This window comes from Trachinotus anak, unplaced genomic scaffold, assembly GCF_046630095.1.
Source record: "Trachinotus anak isolate AG129_WGS33_773 ecotype Australia unplaced genomic scaffold, CSIRO_AGI_Tana_v1 ptg000010l, whole genome shotgun sequence".
Taxonomy (NCBI): domain Eukaryota; kingdom Metazoa; phylum Chordata; class Actinopteri; order Carangiformes; family Carangidae; genus Trachinotus; species Trachinotus anak.
In genome coordinates, this window is record NW_027273861.1 from 9,193,360 (window position 1) to 9,215,550 (window position 22,191).

The 22,191-nt window shown below is 39.0% G+C and overlaps 2 protein-coding genes across 7 annotated transcripts in view; one reads left to right on the plus strand and one right to left on the minus strand.

Annotated features, from left to right (window-relative positions):
* Positions 1–22,191, minus strand: part of mcf2l2 (MCF.2 cell line derived transforming sequence-like 2) — a 124,370-nt gene that overhangs the window by 56,161 nt on the left and 46,018 nt on the right. For both annotated transcript variants that reach the window (XM_071487343.1, XM_071487344.1), the window contains one exon: positions 17,034–17,122. In XM_071487343.1, coding sequence (XP_071343444.1) covers positions 17,034–17,122 — 89 coding nt within the window. The remainder of the gene's footprint in view (positions 1–17,033; positions 17,123–22,191) is intronic.
* Positions 1,770–21,372, plus strand: b3gnt5a (UDP-GlcNAc:betaGal beta-1,3-N-acetylglucosaminyltransferase 5a). Of its 5 annotated transcripts, none has more exons than XM_071487347.1 (3): positions 1,770–2,374; positions 10,365–10,617; positions 11,678–21,372. In XM_071487347.1, the coding sequence occupies exon 3, from the start codon at positions 12,223–12,225 to the stop codon at positions 13,420–13,422; it is 1,200 nt and encodes a 399-aa protein (XP_071343448.1). In that variant the 5' UTR covers positions 1,770–2,374; positions 10,365–10,617; positions 11,678–12,222; the 3' UTR covers positions 13,423–21,372. The 5 variants fall into 5 exon arrangements, with proteins under 5 accessions (XP_071343448.1, XP_071343447.1, XP_071343449.1 ...); XM_071487346.1 differs by having other exon boundaries at positions 10,365–10,601; positions 11,659–21,372; XM_071487348.1 differs by lacking the exon at positions 10,365–10,617 and having other exon boundaries at positions 1,770–2,390.

The following is a 22,191-nucleotide window of genomic DNA, read 5'->3' on the forward strand; positions in this document are numbered from 1 at the left end:
AGAATTTTTTTTTGGGCAAAGTGCTATAGTCTGTTGCTTTCCATAAAAATATAAGATCATAGACACATAGCAGCTGACACAATACTAGAAAGTTGCTTCACAAAAACATAGAAGAGACATTTGACTATATATATTTGCTGACAACACAAATGTTTAATAAGAAACTCTAAGACTTAAAGTGCTAAGTGCTAAAATGCCTGTGTATTGCACATTGCTCTACTGCATTAAGATTTAGCATCAGAGTTCAGCAGAACAAACAATAACTTTGAGTTTTTTTAGGTTTTTATTCAGAGGGCATGTTGAGAGTCTGCAATGATTTTTGTTACTTGTGTTACACCCACCACAGGTGCCCAACTAAGGATGACAGCACAGAAGGTAAAGATTGAATAATATTTATTACAGCCATTCCGTTGTACAATTCATCTTCATCTTCTAACCTCCACTACACACCAGTATTCATTGCACTCACTAAAACATGAACTCTTCACTGAGTTAACACACGTGATTGTTTTCAAAGAACAAACTACATCATGCTTTAAGCCTGTCTTGACTGCTAGCTGGCAGTTGACCTGAGCCAAGTAATGGGGAAAGTGAGCAGTTTACTAAAAACAACGAAGCAAAACAAAGAAAAAAAAGAAATGAAAACGAGTCTGCCCCAAGAGCAATGCCCATATCTTTTTGCCCGCTACTTGCTCACTTGCCAGGGCAGACTAGACAAAAGAGAACCCTCAAAAACAAACAAAACCAACAGAACAAACCAACGAGAACAGTTCCAAGGCAAGAGCAGCTAATGGACCTCTGATGCTCTGATATGTCGATCTACTCTCCTATCGACTACCTTCACCTGCACAGGGCGACAGGTCATGTGTTCCTGCCTTCATATCTCCCCTGCACCAGTGTGGAATGAGGTGTGCACCTGCCTCACTCCACTGGCCTGACACGATCTCGCTACCTGCCTTCTGTTCGCAGCCCTCTGTTTAACCAACTGGTGCCCCTCCCCTTCCTGTACTCAGTGACACCTGCTACACTTTTTTTATGACTGCATGCTCATACACGCTCTGTGTGGGCTTGTGTTCTTTCTTTCCTATTAATTTCGTAGGTTCATTACCAAGCTATGCTGTTATTCCATATCCAAATCCACACGCTAAAAAGCTGATAGGCTAACAGCCTAACAAGCTGTGACCTGTCTGACCCGGTGCATGAACGAATTTACTGGTCCTCTGTAAATAGATTTCAATTTGAATGTATGTAATGTAATTTGAATTTGTTTAATCTCTGGTTTTAACTGTGATTATGCTATCTGGAGGTGCCCTGTCCCATTTGTGGGCAATGAGCTATTAAGACTAAAGCCTATCTATTGTCTTTGTAATGAGTGTCATGATGCTCTGTTTGTCATGGTGATCTGAAGTCAGATGCCATGAAATTTCAATTCCCTTGCTTTTTGTGTAAGAACACATGAACTGTAGGGCTACCATAGCTGTAGTTTTACATTTTTCAAAAGGGGAAAAACTGACACTGGATATAATTTAAAGCTGCATTTTGTATGAAGTTAACTAATAAATACAAAAACTATCCATGGCATTATTTTCAGAGCATCCCCACTTTACTTTAAGTCCCTGAAACTTTTGCACAGTATTGCAAGTGTACAGTAGTTTCAGAAAGTAATCCGTAATGACAAAGAGTGAGAGTGTGTGTGTGTGTGTGTGTGTGTGTGTGTGTGTGTGTGTGTGTGTGTGTGTGTGTGTGCATGTGTGTGTGCGTGTGTGTGCGTGCGGGGATGGGCAGTTCTTTTTTATTGCTTTTATTCTGTAAAGCACTTTGCTTACATTCTTTGTATGAAATGTGCTATACAAATAAAGTCTGATTGATTGATTGATTGATTGATTGATGGATTAATTAATTGACTGATTAACATTCATTAATCTGAAACTAGTTTCATGGAACAAAAAACAAAAATACAGACACTTCTAGGTAGGTGTGTTTAAAGTGTAAAGTAGAGGCAAAGAGGTTTTCCTCTGCTGCCCAGTGGTTCCTCCCCCTTTACAACATGCACCCACCCACCACAGCACACAGTGTGACTCTCTCACACATGGTCAGACAGGGACTTCAGGGCAATCAGAGAAGACATGTGAAGCTCTGCTCAGATTAACTACTGCATCTGACAGGGGAAATAGTGACAGGAAAACAAGGAAGAGAAGCAAGTGAAGAGTAAAGATGTGGCAGAAAGCAGAGAGTGAAGAAAAAAAGATGCGGCTGGAAAGTGTGAGGCAGAAAAGGTGAGTGTCGCAGGTAGACAGAGAGAAAGAGAGAGTGAGTTTAGAGGAGCTGTGCATAGGAGAGGTGGAGGATTTATCCGAACTCAAAAAACAGCCCGGTAAGTAAGGAACACAGTGTGTACATGTGTGTTTGTGTGCTGAAAGATGTTCCTCTAAATGAAGTCTACATTATCTTCCAGTGTTCAAGGTAAAGTGTCAGCTTGCAGAAGCAGCCTGACAGAGTTAGAGAGGTAAGAGGGGGGAAAACGAGTTACAAAACCATAGCATCTTTACACCAGGGCTCTGCTGGGATGTTGCTGGCCAGATCCAGAGTTTAAAGGAGTATTCCAGCAAAGATAAGGAGCTGAACCAGGCTCAGACTGAGCAGGATAGGTTAACAGGGGAATATGGCACACCAGTTGTAAAAGCACAGGACAGAAAGTCATAAAGTAGTTCTGGTTAATGATTAATTTGAAAGGATTTGTGTTCCCTTCATTCTCCAAAACATATTCAGATTCAACATGAGTCTGTTTCTCTTTGTTTTCAATGTAGACTTAGTTGTCATTGGTCTAGATGTTGTTTTAGAACTAGACTTCATTGATAGTGATCATGTCATGGAACTTGTTTGTGCCGCTGCTGCAATTGCAGTGATAACAGGTGTCTGTCGAAAAAAATATTAGGGTTTAGATATAAGCCTAATAAAAGCTTGACTTTATCGCACTGACAGGACTTTTTTTTCCAGAAGCTCATCTGGACACAGGATGGTTACCCTTAACACCCTTTTTCTGTGTAGACCAACAGACACTTTTATGTTTTATGTTCTTCAAAGAACCATGAAGTCAGATGGCGAGATGAGGAAATACTTCCTTCCGTTTGTTTGATCTTCTAACCAAAAACAATTATGCAAAATTTGGCTCACACAAGCACTACTCCTGGTGGCTTGTGTCTTGGAGTGGTTAACCTCTACAGTTGTAACATTAGTGAGAGTAATGCATCTATGTTTGTTTCAATACTAGTCATTTGTATAGCTCTGGCAGAAATATAAAAAAACTACCCAAAAACTATTTGGATAGTTGAGAGTCATTCAAACATCTGGAACCAGTCAGTTGAGAGCTTTTCTCCTTTTTTTTTTGTTTTCAATGGCAATGCCATAGGGCCTGTTACTGATGAAAAAACAAGAACTACTGCCACCGTTTTCTGCACCAAAGATTTCCAAACACCTTTGTGAAATTAAACAGTAAAAAAAAAAAAGGTAAGTAGGGTAGGATCCTGGTTGCAACACTGTTAACTTCTGCTTTCAACCTCATTCAATTGTCCGAGTTCAGTGAAATCAGTCTGATCCATAATACAACACTTGGATTATAAAGTTTACTACCGCTTTGTCTTCGTTTTTTTTTTTTGTTTGTTTTTTTTATTCATCAATATCATATAATTAATAGATAAAAATTTGGGAAAAACAAGCAGAAAGGAAACTGAATAGTAAAATTATCACCCAGATATTCATCTGAGTTTATAGAACCACTTCTTGGTTTAACTTTGACCTATGCAATGCCGAAACCCACATAGTTTTTGTTGTGCACACATATTGGTTTCAATCTTCTAATCCTCCTTCATGAAATTCTGTTGCTTCTGGTTCCTGTGAAATTCAGATGGGACTGTGGACATTTTAAATCCTTGTTTCCCAGATCAGTTAACAGTTATCAAAGCCAACAGACTGATGAAACTCACATTGAATCAACATGTGACCACAACCTAAATAACAGAAATATTCTACATTCCAGTAATATTTCACCCTAATGGTGAATAGCACTTATTATGTAGAGAACCAAAACTATGTCAAACTGACTATGTTACACTGTATGATGGTTAGTTATGGGATAGATGCTATCTGTTCTCTCTGCCCCAACCCACAATGGAACATTTGCCTACATTCAAAACAGCTAATTTACAAGGAAAGCAGCACATGTAAACAGCCAACATAGACTTTCATTATAGCCGAGAGGTGCCATTTCCCTGCTGTTTAGAGACTTTCAGCTCATCTGATGCAAATGGTGAACTCATCTGCATTGTCTGCTATACTGTAGGAAAAACACAAGTTGGCTGAGCAAACTGGGCTTTTCCAGCATTAAGAACTGCCTGGTGGCAAACATCAGCACCTGAGCACTGATGTCCACTGATGTGTGCACCTGAGATTATGTTCTCACTCTAATGAATCACACTGCACCTCTTGACAAAGGGTCTTAAATTTTCAACCTGCTCTACTTTAATGATTTGGTGCCACATGAGTTCACCTGCCATTGTTCTCTTCTGGCCATCTGAAAGTAAAAGGATGAAACAACAAAACTGAACAAACCTTGATTCCCTAGAGGTGACCACAAGAAAATGAACCAGCAGTTTTTAGTCCATGTATGTATCTGTGTGTGTGTGTGTGTGTGTGTGTGTGTGTGTGTGTGTGTGTGTGTGTTTGTGTGTGTGTGAGTGTGTGTGTGTGTGTATAAAATGATTAACAGAAAATTAAAAATTTTTATGGAATATTGGATAGAAATATGGAAAATATTAAATCTGGTTTTGTTCCTGTTCATGCCTTGGGTTTCTTCACAAGGTGGGCTCTAAGCACCCAGCTCCACTTGCATCTGATATGTCAGCCTGGCAGCCCAACTCACACATCGTCACACCACAATCAAGAAAATTCTCCTACTTCTCAAACTACATAAACAAATTACAAAGCCCTTGAATTAGCCGTTAAATACACTGTTACAAAAAAGCGGAAAAAAGCAGGTTTTTAATTATCAAAGTACATATAAAGGATAGAGGCCAATCAGTATCGCAGTGCAGTGTTTCCCTTAGGATATTTTTCAGCAGTGGTGCTGTAGGACATGCACTCACGATACTATATTTACGTGTGTTGCTGGAAATACCGGTGGTGGCTGTTGCGTTGCTACCTTGAAATGACATTGGAATCGTTAAAGATAGGGTTACATGTTCACTTTGTCATGTGTGTTTATTTACTGGGGGCTTTGACATGCTTTGACACCAAAAGAGCTCTGGAGGCCCAGATAGATGTAGGAATGAATGTCAAACAATGAAATATAATTACTTTTACTATTTTTAGTGAACATAAATAGAAATAGCTCATATTGCACAAGATAAAGTAGAAAGAGTTTAGTCTACATTCGTACTTCTCTGAAGGTAGCACCCCTATCGTATTGTGTGTTGTTTATTCACACTTATACAGGCAAAATAAAAAAGCCTCAGCACCACATTAATGGTGGCTTGTTCATTTGCACATGGTTGTTGGCCTTAAACCTCAGATAAATAAATTGTGAAGTATGGAAATAATGACGCACAGATGTTTGCTTTGCTTGCACAACTGAGCACAAAGGATGTACGGTAGTTATAAGGAAGTGAGACCACTTTGGAGTGATTTGGGCATTAATGAGATGCAGACATAATAGGCCTGGTGTGAGGAAAAAGGTTTGCAATTAGTGTGTACAAACCTGCACAAACTGAGTGAAATAGGTTTATTCGTGTTCTGTTAACATGGGGTACCAACTTCATGGAGGTGCACAAGGTTCTGCAGTATTCCCTGCAGATATCAGTAATTTGGTTTTGTCAGTAAATCTGTTTTAGTAGTAACAATGGCTGTCAGAAAAAATGACCTTTAATAACCTGTATATTATATGTATGTTTGAGATTTAAGTTTTTCACGTACATGCAGTTGCAATCACATTTTATGTCTGAAACATACAGTATGTTGGTTGATGTTCAACAGGTTTTAGTATTTATCCTGAGAGCCTGTGTGTGCACACACTATACAAATCTGGAATTGTGCTTCTGCACATTTGTTTTATTCTATTTAGGTTGATAAATGCACATTCTTTTGCATGTTTTAAGCAGTCATTTGTTGACACTGTGATCAAGGTGAAATTGAGGTCTGTTTTTTAATTTCTTCTACCTTTTCTTTACATTGTGGTTTGACAAAAATAACACCACTTCCTACCTATATATATATATATATATATACACATCCACATTTGGTTGGTTAAAACCTACACATACACACAAGCAACAGGAAGCACAAAATGACTAACTTCCTGTTTACCCTTCAAAAAAACTTGTGAAAAGTGAATGATGCTACTGCCTGTTAGAGTCATCTATAAAAATGGAATTGATGGGTCATCATGTTTAGTCACAAGATTACTACTGTTAAGGCTTGGCCATGTGTTGTAAGGGCTCTCTACTGTTGGTTGACCCCAGTGTTCAGTCAAATTATGCTGCTGTGGAAATATGTGTTCATCCTATTATGCGGCAGCATTGCACACACGTCGGCAGCTTCTCTGCTCAGGGGCTCTGTTGGGCTAAAGCCCCTCTATTATAGTTCTTTGTGCTAAGTCAGCACTTACATTCACAGCGTCCACTGCAGAGTTAAAGGCAATTAGTCAACATGGTTGACAGGCAGTTTTGGGGGTGTTTACAATATACAATGGTTATTTTTGTGTTTGGGGGGCCAATCCGTTTCTATCTATCCCCTTCCCTGTGTCAGTTCACTAAGATATATTTATCAAATATAATTACAAATTAATTTTGTTTCTGCATTAAAAGAAATATAAAATGAGGCAGTTGCAAGTTGTTGAGGTCCTCACAGGGTTATTTTTACAAACCTCTTCATCACAGAAAAGCCAAAGTAAATTATCACTTAAACTCAAAGTAAATTTATCTAGCTTACTTTCAAAAAACTGAACAGTTTAGACCACATGACATTACGGTCTATACTTGACATTACTCCATGGTGATAGGTCAACTTATGGTTATGGAATTAATGACGGTAGAAATATCACATTGTACAAGAATCATGTAGCCTAGTTAAACAGGTTAAATTAACCATGCTGGTTTTATAACAATACATGAAATAGAAACCTCTGCATATAAATTACCTTTATTATGTAATTTTGTTATGTTATAGTAAACATATTTATATAATTTTGTAGTGTTATAGTCTAATTGATGTTAACGCACTTATTGTAGTTTGTGAAGAAATTGTATTTTCATACAACAGTCACAACAACAACAACATAGTAGCTACAGTCTGAAAAATGACTATAAAACTCTAGTTAGGACAGAGAAAGATTAGAATTCCAAATGGACAGTAGAGCAGTAAATACAGCAGCATGTTAGTGGCTTTTCTTACTTCATTAGATATTTATATAATAAAATTCTTTAGGACTAAACTAAATATTTTAATTATTAATTAGTTTATTACAATTTCTGATTCAACCAATATAGAAAACAAAGCTACACAACAGTATCCTGCTAAATAAAGTCAGACTAGATTCCAGTTGTCTTCTACCTATTGATTATGTTGTTTGACCTGGTCTCACTGGGAGATGTGGTGCTGAACCCACTGTGCTGCTCTGCTCTGTCTGCCATCTGCACAGTTACTGCTAGCTGATGCACAACCTGAAGCATTTGGTTTTTCTAGTTTTTCACTTCTTCTGTGAACTTTTCACCCAAACCTTTACATTTCTCTTTTTTACTTCATTATTCCTACAAACTAAGTCAGCAAGGGTCCACTGATGGTTGCCTCAGTCTTTAAACAATGATAAAGCTACAAACACATACTGTAAATGGCCGATGACCTTGAAAGTCAGCAAGGTCATCGGCCCACTGGAGCAGGCTGTGTGGCCCACTGTCGTTCTCTGTGGCTGTCATCAACATCAAATCTGTCCCTCTCCCTAGATAACTATGTTCGGGTCAGCCCAGTGGCTTCGTCCACCTGCTTGCCATTTACTGTATGTGTTTGTAGCTTTATCATTGTTTAAAGACTGAGGCAACCATCAGTGGATCCTTGCTGACTTAGTTTGAAACTTATGTGACACCAACATAACTTGTGTTATGTTGGTGTCACATAAGTTTCAAACTGCAGATTTTGACAACTGTGTCCACCAGCTGTCTGTCATTTATCTCCATAACTGACGAGCTAACTTCTATCTACCACAGTAGTAAATAAGCAACCACCTTGACTTCAAAATCTACTGATGATCATTTCCCATTTCTTCAGACTTCAAAAGTATACAAAGGGATGTTTCTTCAAGCATATTAACCAAAGAACATCCAAGTGTTTCATTTATGTTATATGGCCAACTCACAGAATTAATTTACAACAGCCAAGCGAATTTGCCAGTGAAAGTTGTTGACAAACCTTTCAGACTTACAACTTGTTCAGGCACAATTAATTTTGTAGATTCAACTGTATGAATTTGGGATTTCAATATTTCAGCCTGGTACAACGTTCTCACCACCAAACACAAAAAACCTTTCCTGCATAAATAATCAGGCCAAAAAAATTAATAAAATTGGTTCACTCAAACTCCTGAGCTTTACACCCGGTCAGTGATCAAACAGCACCTCTTGATCTCCTCCACCACTCCTTCTAGCTATTGTCATAAGGCCGATGCTACAAAGTCCCTTTGGCCCGGAAAAATCTTTTTTCCCCTGTACAATCATCACCGCAAACAGATTCAAGATAGGCACTGTACTCTGACCTGTTTAACACTGTTCTTGTCAGCTGAAGTTCAAACAGTTTTTAGTCCTATTCTATGTGTGTGTGAATATCTGAAAAGTAATATCTTCATAACACTGTTCAAATACTTTTTTTTCCTCACTCTTTACATATCAATACAGTGCACTGACTTCAGTACCGGACTAGACCGAGTAGGAGTTCAGTGGGGTTGACCCTTCATGATCTTCCTATATGAGCTGTTACTAATATTTTGACCAACAATGAGAGACAGGCAGATTGAACTTGTACGGGAATTCATGGCATATCCAACAGACAGCAAACAGGACGCCCTTCACTAGCACTGTACAGACAGTCACATCCACGTGACACAGATTATAAAGCAATTTGCTCTGTTCAGCAATGCTAGTGCAAGAAAAATCACCTGAACCGAGTTTGATCCCTTGACAGTGTAGTTTACGATTATGTTTGGTTTGTTGGTGACTAGATTTTGTCTAAATTTTCTTACTGAATGTGAGATGTGAAGGTCTCAGTTAGTTGTTCATGAGCCCGTATGATGGGAAGTCCTTTTATTTCCACCTGTATTGTTGCACCCTGTTGTTTAGTAGGGAGTAGCCTTATGATGACACACAGATTGCGTCATGCTAAATGTACCAAACAAACAAATACCTCATACAGTCTGCCATATTTTAATCTTTCATGTTATATTTCAGTGTTTGCTGGCTATAGTATATATTTGCTGTCTTGTAAAGACCAAAGATCAAAGCTGTTCTCTTAAGCAAACACATGCTTAGTTGTTATTCAGTCATTAGAAGGATCAGTTTTCATTTTGTTAAAGAGAGAAAAGATATGTAAATCCCATCCGCAGTTCTGTTGACATGAGGATTTTTTTTTGTCTCTGTGTACACACATCCACACTGCCTCATATTGTTATTCACCTGCCAACTTCTGAAGAGGTTCAGCTCTGTCTGGAGGGTCTAAGGTAACTACGACACTTGCTTTTAAACATTATGTATTCTGGTGCCACTGAGGCAACAGACAAAGTTAATTTCATGCTCTGAATACATGTCACATTAAGAGCTAAATGCAACTCTGTAGATGATTAATGGAAATTTGTTAAAATATGAATACATTCATGTGTAATGTATGATTGTTACTGTATCTAAAGGCAGTTACAAAGGTTTGATAGATGATACAGTTTGGTTATCAGCCTCAAGCTATAAATCTCAGTGTCCAAACTAGACAGAAATGTTTCCTGCATCCCCTGAAGTCCTTGACTTGGCAACACAGTTGCTATTTGAGAGAATGATTGACTCTAAGCTCACGAAAAGATGGACTTTATTTGGGATAGGTGGTGGCTGCTGTCATTATGTGGTCCAGCTAATGGGTGGCAATGGGTGACTCTCTTATTACCTTATTTACCTGTGAGAGTGCCACACGTGCAAGCAGACTAACCTCCCTTTTCTGACTAACTGCATGTGTACAGTACCAAGTGTGACGGGGGGAGGAGGATTAATCTGTTCTAACTCACCTATTTATCTGCTCCTAACATTTCTGACATGATTTAATTAATAATGTACATTCTGTTTCAGTATTGTTTCAGGTCCAATTGGTGGTCATACTTTGCATCCAGTACAGTGGTGATCCTAGACTCTGGGGGACCCCAGGCAAAAAAAAAGCCCATCAATGAACACCCCATCTCCCTTTGGGGGCCCCAGACATTCGCCTGGTTTGCCACTCTTGACAGCGCACCTCTGGTCCAATATAGATCCTGAACTGAAACCCACCCCTCCTTTCCCTCCTCAACCTGATAAGATTCTGCTCCTTCTGTGAGGATATTTTTGTGTGGTTTGCATAACAGGAGCTGAAATGATACAAAAATTTATAAACTGATATAATTGTGAGGAGTAACCATTTCATTAATTTGTCAAACAAAAATACCACAGTAATAATAATTACTAATGATAATAATAGTAATTCGAATATTTTGGGTTTTGGGACTTTTGGTGAGATAAATCAAGACATCTGAAATCCTACTTTGGACTCTGGGAAATTGTGTTGAATTGTGGAAAATGCTATTGACTAAACGATAAATCAATTAATCAATAATGAATATGATCATTAGTTGCAACCCTAAACCTATGACTGAAATGTGAGATCCCTGGAATCAGCTACTGACTATTTTCATTATCAAGTGTCCAAACAATCATCCATAAAAAAGTATATAAATTACAATATGAAAGAGGGATAAGCAGCAAATATTCATTTCATCCAATTAATTAAAACTGTTGCCAAATCAGTTTTTTATGTAAATCAACTAATCATCGACTCATAATTTTAGGTCTACCTGGAGTGACTTTTTTGCATTTTTTGATCAGTTGAAGGTAGAGTCAAGAAGAAACATCAGGAAAAAGAGGGACAGGGTGATGTTGCAACACAGATCTCTGGACAGATATGATCCAGCAACAATGTGATTTTGTGGTTAATATCTTAAACCTTTAAGCCACTTATACGCCCCTTGATGTCTAGGAGAAATAAGTTCTATTGCTCTGTCAACAATGAATAAAGATGATAACAAATATAACTATAGCTGCACCTAAGACTAGTTTTGTGTGTGTGCTTTCTGAACTAGAAAAATTGGACATAAATTGAAAATTTGAGTGCAACAAATGACTAGTTCTTGTCTGACCAACAGGTTTAAACACAAAGATGTTTCATTTATAATGATACAAAACCAGGCAAAAGCTAGAACCAGAGAGTGTCTAGAAATTTTGTGATGAATCACTTGAACAGATGTAGTCCTTCTTAAATGTGTGGCCCAAGCATGAAAAATCTTATCTATATTACTCTGATCTTAACTGCTTTTGTTTTTCTTTTCCTTTTCAGGTGCTATGGGTTCTTATAGCATGCTGACATTACAATAACCAGAGAGGAGGAGGGATAAGTAAACAGAGGAGAGGGGTAATCTCACTTGCAGTTCTCAGGACAGGAAGAAGAAAGAATATGTGAGCAGTCTGGTTGCTATGAGGGAACTTAGGTTTTGCTTCACACAGTGGAGCAAGTTCAATAACAGGACACCTAAACTGCTGAAGAGCCTGACAAAAGGCCTATTGGACTTGACAGCATCAAAAAGAGAAGCCAGCTGATAGGACAGGAGAAGAAGCCAGCTGATAGGACAGGAGAAGGAGGAAAGAAGGAGGACACGTGTGAGGCAAGAAAGACGTTAGAAGATAAACTGAAGTACGAGAAGGAAGACAATTAGTTAGATGAAAGGAGCCCTAGATACTGAAGGTCGGATGAAAAGTCAAGCTTGAGAGAGAAAGGAGGCAGCAATGAAATAACATACTCTACTATTATAAAAAGAACGGAAGACAGAGGGAGACACACCTCCACAAGAGTAGAAGTCTAGAAAGGCAGTCGGTCCCCACACAGAAATAAGAAGTAGTCGCGATGTTCATGAACTTCCGCCGTATCCGCAAGTGCCAGTGTGTGCAACTTTTGACCACAGGGCTGGTGCTGTGTATGGTGATGGTGTGTTGGGAGGACCTGGACTACCACATGGTCAGCCATGTGAGATCCTATACGTACCGTTACCTGGTCAACCGCTATGACTTTCTCAATTCTTCCTTCACCATTACTTCCAAACATCACCGTAGAAAAGATGGTTCTGTCAGTGTGGATGACGGATTATGGAACTATTCATACCTCATTAACCACCCAGGGAAATGTGGTGGTAGTGGCCGAGATGGAAAAAGCTTAGATGATGTCCTTCTGCTTCTGTTTGTAAAATCATCACCAGAGAACTTTGAGCAGCGTCAGGCCATCAGGGAAACATGGGGAAACGAGAGCTTTCTTTGGTCAGAACTGGGGGCAAGCGTGAGGGTGGTGTTTGCCCTCGGCATGCACCCAGATGTCAGGGGGAGATCCAGGGTGCAGACTGCACTGCGGCAGGAGGACCAGGCCTATGGAGACCTCATTCAGCAGAACTTTGTGGACTCTTTCCACAATCTGACTGCCAAACTGATCCTGCAGTTCCACTGGGGCCACAATTACTGCCCTCAGGCACGCTTCCTCATGTCTGCAGATGATGACATCTTCGTCCACATGCCCAATTTGGTGAAGTACCTGCGGCAGCTTGAGAGCAGCCAATCAGGGGCTAAAGACCTGTGGGTGGGGCATGTACACAGAGGATCCCCTCCAGTTCGCCGTAAGAGCAGCAAGTATCATGTTCCCTATGAGCTGTACCCCTGGCCTTCCTACCCAGACTACACCGCTGGAGCAGGGTACGTTGTTTCAGGTGACGTGGCCACTAAGATCTACCATGCAACTCTGGTGCTGAACTCTTCCATCTACATTGACGATGTCTTCATGGGGATTTGCGCCAAGGCCATGGGGGTTTCTCCCCAGGAGCATGTGTACTTTTCAGGTGAGGGCAAGGCTCCATACCACCCCTGCATCTACGATCACATGATCACATCACACGGTCATGCCGCGGATGTGCGATCCCTATGGCACACAGCAACAGACCCTACAGTGTACAGCAACTACAGAGGATCTATGGGTAATCTGTACTGCACTGCAGTGCGAGTGATGCTGCTGTGTCTGCCATATTACCAGAACACATACTCCTGTATGGCCGCTTTTACATAAATGGTCTTTAGATGATGCACGGGTTGTTTCATGCTAAATGTACCACACAAACAAATGATGTTACCTCATATGCACAGTCATCCATGTTATATTTCATTGTTTGCTGACTATAGTATGTACTCACAGTAATTCTCACTCCACCCTGGCAAACTACTGTTTAAAACAGTATTTAAAAAAGACCAGAAAATCTTACACGCTTACAGTGTCATTGCCTCTGTAAATGTGGTTCATAAAAAAGAAACTGTGTTTGAGGAATAGATGTAGTCAGCTTGAAAATATTCAGTATCAAGTATTGTTGGCATTTTCTTTTGGATGGTCAGAATTTCTTAGATTAGCCAGTCTATTTTGTACCATTGCACTTTGTTTTTGGTTGTGCCGTGAAAGACTCACTCTCATGAAGCTGACAAAGTGCAACCCGTCTTTCCTATTGAGACACCAGCCAGGCAATAGAAAAAAAGCTACATCTGACCAATTTCACTACCAAGGTACAGAAAGAACAAAAAGCAGAAAATTGGGAAAAACTGGGAAAACCTGAGTTTGCGGGGTAATTAATTTACTCGTGTGCCATTTTATACCTCTTTGTATTTTCACCGTAAGAGGGCACGGAACCTTTGCTCATCTACATTGGAATTTCATAACTATTATTGGATACATTTATTTCTTTAAGTCACTAAAAATACAGGAAAACAGACACAGAAGCAGTGACTATGGGTTACAAGGAGACAATGCTTTATTTCAATCCTATCACAAGCCTCTTCTAGGGAGTAAATTATATTATGGGATGTTTATTTTGATCTTGATTTATGATGTAACTAAAGAATATAAAGTATGATGATAGCCATAGGAGTAGGTTAACTTAAAGAAAACGTGCATCTGTAAGATTTAATCACTAGCATAATCATCTCCAAAAATTGCCTCGCACAGACTTGTCTACGTTGACACAATATATTTGAAGGCACACAGATGCCTGCACAGAGCCACGTATACAACCTCTGATGACGAAATTTATGTCAGACCCTCAGGTACTTGTTGATACGGAAAGTTTAACACTAGCTTAAGTTATCTGTTCTTCTTTGATTGTGGGAAAGGCTTAATTCACAAAAATGCCATACAAGAGCATAAAGACAAATTTCACTCTGCAGGACTTCAAGTCCTGCTGTCAGAAATCAACAAACAAAAGCATTACAAATTTAGCAGAAGCAGTAGTGGACCAGTAGAAGACCCAAAACAATTAGAAAATGTTAATAGTTCTGTCAATGATGTTTCATGAGAGCAGCACTGTACTCTGACAGAAAAAGGAAAAGGCTCAGTCTACATTAAGTTAAAGTATATGCAAACAAGCTCTTTGTATAGCAAAACAGCCCATGACTAATATGCAAGGTGTGTGTGTGTGTGAGTGTGATGTTAATCCTACAGAAGTTAATGCCTACAATGTCAGTTTTTATAGCACATACGGGACACCAACCTGCCGAAAGACCCTGAGGCAGAATGAAATGGTTTATTGTCACCTGACTGGAGAATTAGTGCCATCAACTATACGTCTCGATGCACCTAGCTCCTTAAGTCTACATAACAGTGGTGAATGGAAATGCACACCAGTTTTCTCTCAAAATTCAGTTAAAATTTGAACTAAATTTGAATGGAAACTTGACTAATGTTTTGAGTTGCCTCTCTCCCTCTCTGTGTGTCCAGGGTGTGAGGGTTGCTTTGCCATCAATCGGAAACATCTGCGTTTCCGCGGCTGGGGAAGTCACAGGCGGTCTCCGGGCGCCTTTGTCCCCCTAAGAGCAGACTTATACACATTCTTTTCTCAGACAATACATTTCAGATGCTTTTTTCTTGATGCAGTGGTCAGTGTGTGTTAATAAATCAGGTGCAGAGGTCATTTATGTACATTTTCATTCTCTCTTCCATGTTTGTTTTTTTATAATAAATATGACACTCCTTTTTAATGAGATTACTCTTAGGGGGATGACACACTAACCATTACTCCGCAAATAAAACAGAATTTTTTATGTATCACCTTATGCCTTTATGTGTCAGTAACATTTCTTTTAGTTCACCTGGTGAAAACCCTCTCAAATATTTAGATGCATTCTCATAATGACACATTTTCCATATCAGTACATTTTCTATTACACAGAACTTTCCAGACAAGGGACATTGTATTTTCTATGCATGCTAGCAATCCTGAAATTGTCTAAAAGCATCACTGTCACCTCAGTTGATGACCTCTAATTTTGAACTGGGGTCTACATTTGTTTCATCATACGACTGACCATAGTCGTTTTTCCCTGACCTGATTCACTCCTGCACTGGTAAGTCCCTGCAGCCAGGTTATTTTTTTTTATTATACTTTTTTATTAGAATTCTAATTATCACTTTTTGTTGCATGTACATTACATAGCATGCTGCATGTCACTGCACATAGGGAATGAGCATTTAAATCATGCAGTGCAGTTCCACTTTCCACTTTAAGTTTTGGGAAATCACAGCTACTACTACTGCTGCACAGAAATCTGAAAGTCAGCCTAGATAACGACTCAGGAACAGAAGCTCCAATGTGAAGACTGCTCAGTTTTCCAAGAGTGGTAGCTCATAATACTGAAGGGTGTTTGTCATACAAATTCTTTGTAGTAATTTAGGGAAAGTTTGGAAGCATTGAAGAATATAATCACCACTTTACCAGGAGGGCAAAGTCCATCAAAAGAAAATGCAATTAATTGTCTGAGATGAGGATGGTTCAGGTGATTGAAAATTCAATGGAATCTAAAACAGGCCAAGAAAAATCAGCAAAGTAACTGTAAAGTGCCCCTCCTCTCAAAAATATGTTTTGCTTATTGTTACTTAACATGGATGTTAGATCTTCACTGTGCAGAATGATGTGTGCACACACAAACACACAAGCTTGATTTTGTCACATCACATCATCTAGTTTGAAGGCAAATCATGGTTCAATATGCAATTTGAACAAACATGATATGGAAGCCACCAGTGCACGTACACTGGAAATGGACTTTTTCGTGAAATGTCAGAGGTGTTGTGCCTAACAGTTAAACTTTTGAAATGACCTCGATTTGCACGTTTACTGAATTTTCCAAAGAGGGAGAAAGTGGATCTAATTTTAAGAAATTTTTACAAGATAAAAACAATATCATAAACAAAGTATTTATATATCCTAACAAATGTCTGGAGAGGATCTTTAAACAAAGCAGCTGTATAGACAAAAGTTGTAATGCTAAGGTTGCTCTGATCTGACTGCCTTCATACAACACAGAGCAAAATTAAACATGGGTACATTCCACACTGGAGTCCTACATCACCACTTGCACTGTCTCCTGGACGTTAACTCTTACACCACTTCTGTCTGAAATGTGCTCTTCACATAAATACTGCATGTTGTAAGTGCTGTAAATCACAACAATGCAGCATTCTGACTTTAAACCATGCACAGAATTATGGCATATAACTAAAGTTCTCTGGAATCTGTGAATTTAGTGACCCCTTGTTTACTGACCTGGACAACGACACAATCGTGTTTTCTTTTCAGTACAGTGAAGCAAAGCACTACAGACGAACACATGAACAACACCTGTGTGTTCTGTCCTTACCTGCGTCTGTTGGACAAACTCTCCTCTGTCTCATTGGTCACAACGACATGGGTGGAACCTCCTTGGCTTTCCTCATGCATCACCTCAATCTGTGACACAAAAACACATATATATACAATAGACACTTATTAGGGCACAGGCTTTGTATATTATGTATAAAATGCATAAATAACATTATGACATAAACTAAAATCTAAACTATATGTAAAGTTAATGTCTTTTTCTAAAGCTTTGACCCAGTAGAGCTGTTTAATGGTAAATTCAGGCAGTCCCTGTCAGAAAATATCATGTCTTTGTGGTGTTTGCATTCAGGTGGTCATCAGTCACTGGCAAATATTTAACTGAACCAACAGTATAGCCACTGCTGAATGCACAGATTACAAGCTGCTTTTTGTTTCTGTCAGCAGCTTGGATAAGTAGGTGTCACTGCATAGGCTAGTGTAATGACTTACTGTACCTTCGTCAGAATTTAGATGAGGAAGTAACAGCAGATACATATTAACCTAATACATTGTTTGCAAATGCATGACCTGAACTTGTAATGTAACTTGTCCATTGAGCACCACTGCTGTGTGGTCTCTCTGAGGCTACAGGATAAACATTGTGATGACATTGTGGCCCTATACTGGGACACACCTTCAGTGGTGCAGCATTACTATATCAAAACCAAAACAATAATTACGAGAATTCTTTTGAAAGGGTCCACTTGGAATTTCATGTGTCTTGTATCCTGAAAAAATCCAAAATGGGTTTAAAACACTTTTGTTTACACTTAGCCACACATGTCTGTCAGCCAGATCTTAAATGTGATTGCATTGGGCTTGCTGCAAATCTACTGTTGTCATTTTCTTTTGCCACTTCACCACGGAATCAGTAAAAGCCGCACATCACACCAGTACCACAGTGCCACTGTAAAGGCCCTTTGGTTTAATTGCATTTGCCTTCACCAACGACCACCATGTGGTGCATGAGAGGTGGAGCTCATGAAAACGCCTTCGGAGTTCTTATTGGTATTTCATAGTACGGTGCACACAATTTGGACTGAAAAGAGGGAGTGTTGCAAGAGGTCAACCAGCATGGATGAGAATAAATGTTTTGCTTTTGCTGGCATACCAGCACTGCCAGTTATAGTTATGCAAGCTGTGTAATGTATATAAAGGCTGATTAATATATTTCTACTCTGCTGCCTTGCTTCCCCTGTGCATGTCTGAAAAGATGCATTGATGTCTTTTTTTTATGTATTTATTTATTGTTAAGACAAGTAAGCATCTTACTTAAGTACTTATTTATCCAACATAAAAAGTTAAATGTGCATAAGCAGTATATCATCAACATCAAGTAGTTTAATTTGTGCTTAAAATAACTAATGAAGGTATCAATACTGTGTCAGCTCTTCAAAATATACAGTTCTAGAGACAGTACAGTCAATGTACAAATATGACCCCTGAGTCCTTCAGAGTAAACATAAGCAATATTCTCCCTTTGATTTTGAAATTTTCATTCCAAATAAAGGATAATATTTATATATGCAAAAATTCAAAAAAAAACCCCAACATTATCTGTTATAATGTAATACTAACTTTTCATCAGCTCGGGGAAGTGTAATAGACCCAATGAAAACTGTGCCAGAAAAATGTCTGGACAGTTGCACTTTTTTGTTTGTCTTGTAACTTCTCTGGGCTTCAGTCCATTGGCTTTAAATGAGACCATAACTATGAGGTTAATATTTCCTCTTTAATTTAAGAGTGTTAACATGCACAGATGAACAGATAGGACTTGTAGCTTTTGTTTTTACTTGTAGCTACGCTGCCCTACAAAGGCAGAAAGCAGTAACTGCAGAATTTTGTTTGAGTTTTCAGGCTAGAGAGCAAACACAAAAGTTGGAATGCATTCATTCATGTCTTTTTATACTGGTTATATTGCCCCTAAAAAATTCCCATAACAGTATCAATGGCAATGACTTATTTAGATACTAAATAGTAGAAACTGCACTCTGCCTTTGGATAATCTATATTGAACACTGAGAGAAACTATAGGGATCAAGTGTTCCTGTGTTTGGCTACGTATCTATCTGCCTGAGTACAATAAATATCTATCTGTAATTCAATACATTACAGTAATTCACAATTTAATACATTTAAGTATGTGATTTAAGAATAATTTAACCACTAAATCGTATTCAATTCTCCAGAGTCAAGTGAGGTGGCAGCTACTGAGATCTGATAATCTAACAAACTAAATAACCAAAATGTCAGTTCATCTAAATGAATATTTTTCATTTACAGATAACAATTAGGGGAAAATTAGCTTTAGTTTTAGCCAAGCCTAGCTGCATCTTTCACACCACCTAGCTTTCACTTAATGTAGCCCTCTTACTTCAGCTGTTTAGTTAGCTGCCCATAGCTATAGTAGTCCTTTAGTCCTAAAGCACACATTGGTTTACCAAGCCAGAGCTCAGTAACTGCAGCCCATGCAGAAATACAAAGCTAGAACTGAAAGTGCAGATACTACTACTGCAAAATATATATTTCTATGACTTAATGTCTGAACAGATAACAGAAAGTCAGACCTGACAGGTTATAACTCAATTTAGACTCAATATGTAGTTACTGTGTTTTACCTTTGTACAGTAGTATAATATAGTCTATGATCCATAGACTTATATATATAAGTATATCTTACTGAAGTCTATGATCCATAGACTTCAAAACACACGTTATCTCCTCTGGTGATTCTCTGCCAGGCCTCAACTGCAAACTTTTGACTGTGGTCTGATTTCCAGTGAGTGACACACCTGCTCAGACGGACTGAGGTCAGGTGACTGACTTTGCCAGTCAAGAACAAACCTTCTCCATATGAAAGCAGGATGAGGGTAAAGGAGATAGAAGAAAGGTAGAGTGGTAATTGCTCGATTTATTACATGTATTATATACAGTAGATGGCAGTTCCAAATTATGGCTTGTTTACATTAGGTAGGAGTATATCTTACTTAGAGAGACTGATGCATTTATAACTTTTGTAACTTTTGGATGGTAAAACAGATGTGTGCAGTTGGTTTCTAATATTTTCAATATTTCAACTTACTTTTTAATATATATATGTATATATATATATATATATTAAATGTAATCAGTTTATGTTTCTAACCTACAGATGCTCTGCCTTTCATGGGTATCTCACCAGCACTCTCTGAAGAAACAGTCAGGAAAAAAAAAACTCCAGCATTAGTTTAAAGCGTGTTCAAACAGCTTGATGCAACTAACAACAAGAAGAAAACTACTTGGTGAGCTTCTGATTTTGGCATTGTGTTCACACAGGAGAGAGAGAGGACAGTGAAATGTGATACGTGACAGGCGGGTTTTCAGCTCTGTCTGCCCTCATCAATTATGGAGGAAGCTTTATGGTTTAACACACCAACACTATCACAACACAGACAGATCCTGTTTGTCAGCAGCACAAAATAACCGCAGGGCGTGCATTCGGATTGTGCACACTGTAAACCTATTAATGAGATCAGAGCAAAATCAAAGCCTAGCAGCAAAAGGCAGCAGGGGGCATGATGACTAGTGAGACCCTCCTTAAACCAGAGGAGCCTCCTCTAAACCATGATCACCCCTGCTGACAAAACACTGAATCCACACCAGCTGCTGTCCTGGAGGTGATCCTTGACCTTTGCTGAGAGGAGCTGAAGAGAGTGTGGTTCTAAAGGATCAGTTTTTGTTTGAGATTAACATTTAGAACAGCGCTGTGTCACCAATTACAACTGTTATATTGGACTGTCAAGGCAAAGAAGGAGCTCCGCATTTGAGGCAAAGTACCTCGTAAAAATTCAGCTGCAAGAGGGTGATTTGGTGAAGAACATGAATTATACCAACTGCAGAACAGAAAGAGAAAAAAGTCACACCCAGCCTATGAGCCAAACTAATAATAGTTTCCTCCCACTCCCAACCAGACTGTCTAATTTGTGCTTTGTAATGGAAAATTTTGAATCTACTCTTGTGTCTTGTGAAATGTGTCCTGACATTATCTGTGACATGACCTTCTCTTTCCCCTGCATTAACCCTGTTTTGTCTTCTGTTACCGGCCTGTCCCTGTAAGAAGTTGTTTGTCACAAGGCCTGTGCTGAAATAGTGTCTGAGAGTGGACTGTGTGGAATTCCATTTGATTTCTTGGCCATAGAGCTCTCTAACGCCACTCCCCACTCCCCACTCCTGCTACATCCTGCTACTATATAACTATAACGTTTTCTCTGTCTTACACACTCCACAGACTGCAACACTCTCTGTATGACTGTGTTACATCTCATTTGCAAAGAATTAAACTCAAGAAAGACACTGTGTCTCCAAGGTTTTATTTCAGGCCTCACCAAATAAATTTTTCCACAACAGCTTTATATGCTGTAACTTTCCAGCCTTGTCTATCTGGTTTTGTCTCATTTTGCCTGCCTGCTTTCAACCATCTGCCAATCTTTGTATTTTGCCTTTTGTCTGCCGCTTTTGCCTTACTGCCTGGTTTTCGACCACTGACCCACGCCCTGACTTTGCCTGTTTCTTGTTCCTGTCTGCTTTTATGTGCTGAGCTTAAATACAGGGGAACTGCTGTAAACTTTTACTGGTGCCTGAGTCATGCAGCTTCTCCTTATCCTGAACTATGACAGATTTCTGCCTCCATCCCAACATAATACAGATTTAGTTTGTGTCACTCATAGCACTGAAAATTGACATCTCTACGGTGTCACTCTGGATAATCTGAAGAACATGCTGTCAATAGTTTTCAATCATTTCATTCTTCTAAAAATGGTCCATGTAAGGCATGTCAGGTTTGGAGGTCCTGACAGTCAGGTATAAGAAATACATGTGTAGCAGAACAAACAAACAAACGAAAAAAGATTCTATATGACCCAGTTACACAAAGGTCCATGGTCCTTTTACTGGGCTTTTTTTAATGAGAAACATTTGCCACAACATCTGTAGGACTACTTTTTTTTTTTTTTTTTTAGTTTTGTGCAGACTGCATCAAACAAAACTTCAGTATCAGGCAAAGTTGCAGCCTTCTTAAGCACAGAGTGAAACTATGCCTCCAGTCTCTCTCTTTTGCCATTTGGAACAAATATTCAGATTGAAGAGAACTGCAGAGTATTCATGGTACAGAAAAATTG